General features: G+C 44.5%; 1 protein-coding gene across 1 annotated transcript in view; it reads left to right on the top strand.

The window, feature by feature from the left end:
* LOC129331092 (flavin-containing monooxygenase 3-like) overlaps window positions 1-4,550 on the top strand; it is a 45,960-nt gene extending 41,410 nt beyond the window's left edge. The window contains exon 9 of the mRNA XM_054981434.1: window positions 1,554-4,550. Within this exon, the coding sequence (XP_054837409.1) occupies window positions 1,554-1,896 (343 nt within the window). The 3' untranslated portion in view covers window positions 1,897-4,550. The remainder of the gene's footprint in view (window positions 1-1,553) is intronic.
* The last annotated feature ends 1,490 nt before the right edge of the window (window positions 4,551-6,040 follow it).

Genomic DNA, 6,040 nt, shown 5'->3' on the forward strand with positions numbered 1-6,040 from the left:
CATTCAGAAGGTTCTATCCCTGATAGCTCCATTTTAAAGGTAGCAAATCATATGGAAAACCTCTACCAGAGGACCTGGAGAGCCACAGCCAGTTATCGTAGAGAATACTATCCTTGATAAACCAAGGGTCTGACCCAGGATAAGGCAGCTTCATGTGCAGATTGGTGTAAATGGTTTGCTTTTATTTCCAACCAGGGCTTTTTTTCGGGGAAAAGAGGTGGTGGAACTCAGTGGGTTGCCCTCAGAGAAAATGGTCACATGGCTGGTGGCCCGCCCCCTGATCTCCAGACAGAGGGGAGTTTAGATTGCACTCCGCACAGAGGGCAATCTAAACTCCCCTCTGTCTGGAGATCAGGGGGCGGGGCCACCAGCCATGTGACCATTTTCAAGAGGTTCCGGAACTCCATTCCACTGCGTTCCAGCTGGAAAAAAGCCCTGTTTCCAACATAGGAATTGGTCTAAACAGCCTGCAATAAACACAACTATATTGTTCACCCAGTAGAGGAAAGTTTCAGCTTGTAAAGCCAGTTGAGCTCTTTGCAAAGCTCTGGAAGCAAGGCCGTTGGCTGAAAGGACCACAGGTCAAGCTAGATGTGACAGAGATCAAGAATCTCTGTTTGTCTTGTAAGGCAAATGGCAGTCCAATGCAGGTTCGTATCAAGGCTGCAAGAGGAGGGTAGAAGCTAAAGAAACTGGGTCTCCTGCATTGTTATTAGCCCTTAAAAGAAAAAAAAATGTGTACCTGGATTTTACGGGCCTTTTTCTTTAAAATGGAGGGTAATTTAGATTGGCAAAACTGTGAAAGAGATCTCTGTCCAATGCAGTTCTAATCTAAGCAGAGGCCTTGTGTGGTTTCAATTCAGCTTTAAAAGAAACTAGGATGTCATAGATCTCCCAGAGTCTCTTTTATTTTGATCCTAATTTAGAAAGACTCTTTTCAGTCATTACAATTTTGGTAATCTAATTGTGTGTAAGGGAAGATCACAGTACCTGCACTCTTCCCGATATGTGTGGTTGCCATTGGATGTGAATAGAGGGCCATGCACATATTTTCCAGCTCCGCTATATACAGTCAAAAGCTCAGATTTGTTGTGAGTTCCATGTCCACAAGTAGCAGAGTTGGAAAATAAATGGGTTGCCTTCATCGCACATAATGTGGTGACTGCATATACTGAGAAGATTACTAGTAGCACTGTCTCCTGGTATGCACAGTTTGAACACCGACGTTTGTAATTGTAACAACAAGGATAGCCATGCATTTCAAAATGACAGTGGTAGCATAGATTGGTGTGGGGATGGTTAACAATTTGTTATTTTCAACTCATTCATCTCTTTCCTGCTCGTGGAGGATTCAGCTTCCGATCTGCCAAAAGGGGTCATTGAATATATGAAAATTCACATTTCTCTGCCATAGCTACTCCTGGGAATATGTATATTTTCCAACCCATATTGTCCTCCTCAAAAGACACAAATTCAGAGCAGGGTTTTTTCCAGCATCCTCCATGTCCATTTGAGATATTTCTCCACCTAACATTTTCCTCCATTTCTTTAAGGTATGGCCAGAGCGATACGCTGCAAACAGATTACATCACCTACATGGATGAACTCGCCTCTGTGATAGGCGTCAAGCCCAATGTTCCACTCCTCTTCCTGACAGACCCCAAATTGGCTCTGCAAGTTTATTTTGGCCCCTGCAGCCCATACCAGTTTCGCCTGATGGGACCAGGGAAGTGGGACGGAGCCAGAAATGCCATCCTGACCCAGTGGGACCGAACACTGAAGGCCACGAGGACCAGAGTTGTACACAGTTCTCAGAACTCTTTCCCACTCTTTGCTTTGCTCAAAATATTGGTAATCTCTCTCCTCCTGGTTGCTATTTTTATGGTGTTCAACTGATTGATCTCTGGGCCGAACAAGATGCAACAGCAGCAGCTTCAACACTAGCTTTATCCAATTGTGCAGAAAGAAAGGGGAAAGAAAAAAGGGACTTGCAGGTGAGAGATGCAGAATCATCTCCCCACCGGTGCCTTACCTGATCTCCAAGTATCTCCCCCTAACTCATCAGTTCCAGCTTTACAGCTTTTGGGAGCTCCAGAAAGTTAAATCCAAAGTAGACAGGGCATGTGTGAATTCTGCACTGCTCATCTGCGTAGCCCTTTGCCTTTAAAAACTGGAAGCTCTCACTCTTGCTTTTTCTACATGAGTGTTTGTTTAAACACGAAGAACTTCCCCTGTCACATCTCGCTTGGTTCAAAGGGAAGGTAGCATACAGCAGATAACAAAAAGAGGAAGGAGGTCTTTTCAGTATATTGCAAAGCATGTGGTAGCCAAGATCGAGGCCGTGAGCTCAAAAACACCAGACGTAGGGGCAAATGCAAAAGGAAGGTAGGGGTATAGCCTGGTTCTTACAGCTACCGCTTCAGACTTCAGGTGGGGCACAAGGACCAAATGCTCCTCTGACCCCCCAAAACGTTACTCCATATAGAAAATAGCACTTCTGGAGTTCTAGCCTAATCTTAAAGGTAAAGGTAGTACCCTGTGCAAGTACCGAGTCATTGCTGACCCATGGGGGGGACGGCACATCACGATGTTTTCTTGGCAGACTTTTGTAACGGGGTGGTTTGCCATTGCCTTCCCCAGTCATCTACACTTTACCCCCAGGAAACTGGGTACTCATTTTACCGACCTTGGAAGGATGGAAGGCTGAGTCAACCTTGAACGTAGACTCCAACCAGTTGTTCATTTAGTCTCAGCATCCTGTATCCCACAGTGGCCAAGCGGTTGCTCTGGAGGGCCAAACAAATATGACACAAAGGCCAGTGTTATCTCCTGGCACCGGGGCTCAGTGATTTTCTGCATCTGGATGGGGAGGTTCCTTTTTAAAGTTATCTTGGCTAGTAGCCATTGATGGTCCTATCCTATCCTCCTTTAGTCTGTCTCTAATTCTTTTTTGAAGCCATCTGTGCAAGTGAACATAGAACATAAGATGTACATTGCTGGATCAGACCAGTGGACACTCTAGACCACTCACACAGCGGCCAATGATTTGCCCTGGATGGCCAACACACAAGGCGAGAGAGGCCAAAGCTCCCCCTTACGTTGCCTCCTAGCACTGGTATTCAGAGGTTTACTGCTTTTGGAGATTCCCTTTAGCCATGATGCCTGGTAGCAATCATCACGTTTTCTGTGCCTGGAAATGTTTTGTACAGAAAAGCATTCAGTCATGTGACACCCCCACACACCACGGTACAGACTGGAACAAAAGTATATTTACTCATCTGCTATTTGTGAGAACTATAGGTCCTAATCCTGGCTCCCTGCTGGTATACTTTCAGAAACAAACTAACTAATGTGAGAAAAGGCCCATTGAATATTGTATTAAACAAATAAAGGCGAGTCCCACACTTAATTCCTTGTCCCAAAGCCAATCTGCTTTGATGATATGCTGGTGCTAAAGAAGAAGAGAAAACAGGAGGAATGAGGAAGGGGAAAAAAATAAAACAATGTAAGGCTTACACCCCCTCAGAACTTAATAGCCTGGAAGAGCTGAAGACAGACCACCCTACACAATCGGGTTTCTAGTAAGGCAGGACCACTTTTCCCAGACCCAAATCACTTCCTGTACAGCCACACAACAGCTGTGGGGAGTGGCATTTGCCCTCAGGGGTCCGATTCTTCTCAGGAGAATGACATGAAGGGAGGGAGCTCCAAGCAGAATCAGCCCCCGTGGGCTTCTAAAATGCAGCTTGAATCGTGTAACTTTAGAGAAAAAGGGAGAGTGATAAAAACATGGTTCCCTGGATGTACCACTAATCATATAATTCATGTTATCCAATGCGGACTCTCTTTCTGCAAGATCAGCCCAGTTTCCTTTACCCAGGCCTGCTATGGGGTGTGTGATATTTTGCTGTTTGCCCACTTAACACTAAGAATTACATTGCAGACTTGATCTGTGAACCAAAAAGCTGTCAGTCCCAAGTAGAGATGGGCACGAACCTGAAAAAAACCGAATCATGTGGTTCGTAGTTCGTCAAATTTCACAAACCATGAACCATGAACTTTCACGAACCTGCCCTTGGTTCGTGAACTGGTTCATTTGGTTCGTGAAAATGTCACATCCAGGTCAGAAAATCATCACTTTCGGGTCAGCAGAAGGTCTGCAGGATGTCTATCCCCTGTTACCTAGGAAACTGATTGATTGGCACCAGGCTGTCTGCAGTGACAAACCAAAAAGTGAACCAAACGAACCAGCGTAAAATTTCATGGCAGTTTGTCAGAAATGGGATCTGACAAACCCTGGTTCATGAACCACGAACCGGCCTGGTTCATGCTTAATTTTGGTTCATATTTCAGGTCGTGCCCATCTCTAGTCCCAACCAGGACTGAACAGATCTGTTATCGAATCAAAATATCATGCCCCAAAAGCATTCTGATGACCAAAGTTTAGGAATTTTTAATTAGGTTTGCTGTGTGTCTAAGGGGTGGGGATGGAGGTGGGACAGGCAAAGATTCATGAGCTTGCAACTGATCAATAAAAGGTATGTATCACACGAATGCTTCCAGTGTGTTTTCTGTAAAAAGAGTTCAATAGTTCAGTGGCGATATTTCTACAGCCCCACATTATGGACAGACATTATTGGCGAGGGTTACAGGCATAAATATGCAATACTTTGTACTGGGAGGGTGCATGCATTTGGATTGGGATCATCGTGTGCAGGAAGAGGGAGCTTTAAGCCCCAGGGAACCACAATTGCCCCCACTCGGGAAACTTAAATGTACCGGTGGACTACACAGGTATTAATGTCATGGGCTACACATGTAGACTACATTTCCCCAGTGGGGCAAATACTGGCTTCCTGGAGCTGTTTCAGGCTGGGGAGATGGTACTGGAGATAGGCTTAAACCCACTCTCCTTGCACTCTATGGTTTTGATCCGAATTAGGCCTCTACACATATGAGAATCAAACTTCAGTTTCCTCTTCTGCTCTAATCAAGCTAATTACATCTTGCATTGTACCTTAACATCCCAGCTCTCTTCTTTGCAACAAATACAAAAGACTCTTCAGTTAACAAAGCTAGGCTGGCCGATTGATCAACAAGCTCAGCTTTGTAACAATAAATAATAATTTTGAGGGAGATAAATACGGGGAATTCACTTATTATAACCGGAAGGCCGCAAGTGTGATTGATGATATATTAATATCACTGTCTCTGTGGGCCAAGCTACACATGATGAATGACACTTGAACGGCAAGTGTATTTCTCCCTGTTCACTTGCCCTCCACTCAATCCACTTGCCATTCAAGTGTCATTCGTCATGTGTAGCTTGGCCCTTTGAGACAATGTATTACATTTTGAAGTAGGGTAACTATCGGAAAGTGACTACCAACCGCTTGTATTCTGTATTTGAATCTCTGAAGCTTTGCGAGACTGTGGGATGTTAGCACCTAAGTCTGGAATTACAGCTGATGTCAGTTGGAAATGGACCTATCCACTCCTAAATGAATTGCAACAGACACTGGACAGTGAGCCGCTCTTTGAGCTCAGGGAAAAATCCTTGTAGCGCAAGATATTGAGACAGAAAATGAAAGTCAGGTACTTCTACCTTTAAGAATTGTACAACTAGGGGACTTGGGCAGGGGCAATTTTTCACACAAACAAGAGAGAAGTTGAAATTCCTTCTTGTGCCAACCAATTAACAGTATGGGAGCTCTTCCCTGTTTTTGCACCTGGGCCCTCCTAGGTATGGATTAGTACCTTTGTACGTTCTTAATTGTTAACAAATATTTTCAAGTGCCAGCATGAGAATGTTCTCGACCTCTTCCCAGAACACATTTTTGGCAGCTTGAGTTTAGCCACTAACTGGAGCTACCAGATTGGTAACATTTTGCACCCAGATGTGTTGAGGGAACTTCTCATCATTTCAAACACTTTGGATTAGGAAGAGAGGGTAGAATGCATTGTGCTGAGCAAAAGGAAGCAGTTATTCATTTAAAAAATCATGCCATACAGAGTGTATGCTGTCAGTTCATATACTGTC

This window comes from Eublepharis macularius, chromosome 5 (genome assembly GCF_028583425.1).
Source record: "Eublepharis macularius isolate TG4126 chromosome 5, MPM_Emac_v1.0, whole genome shotgun sequence".
Lineage (NCBI taxonomy): Eukaryota > Metazoa > Chordata > Lepidosauria > Squamata > Eublepharidae > Eublepharis > Eublepharis macularius.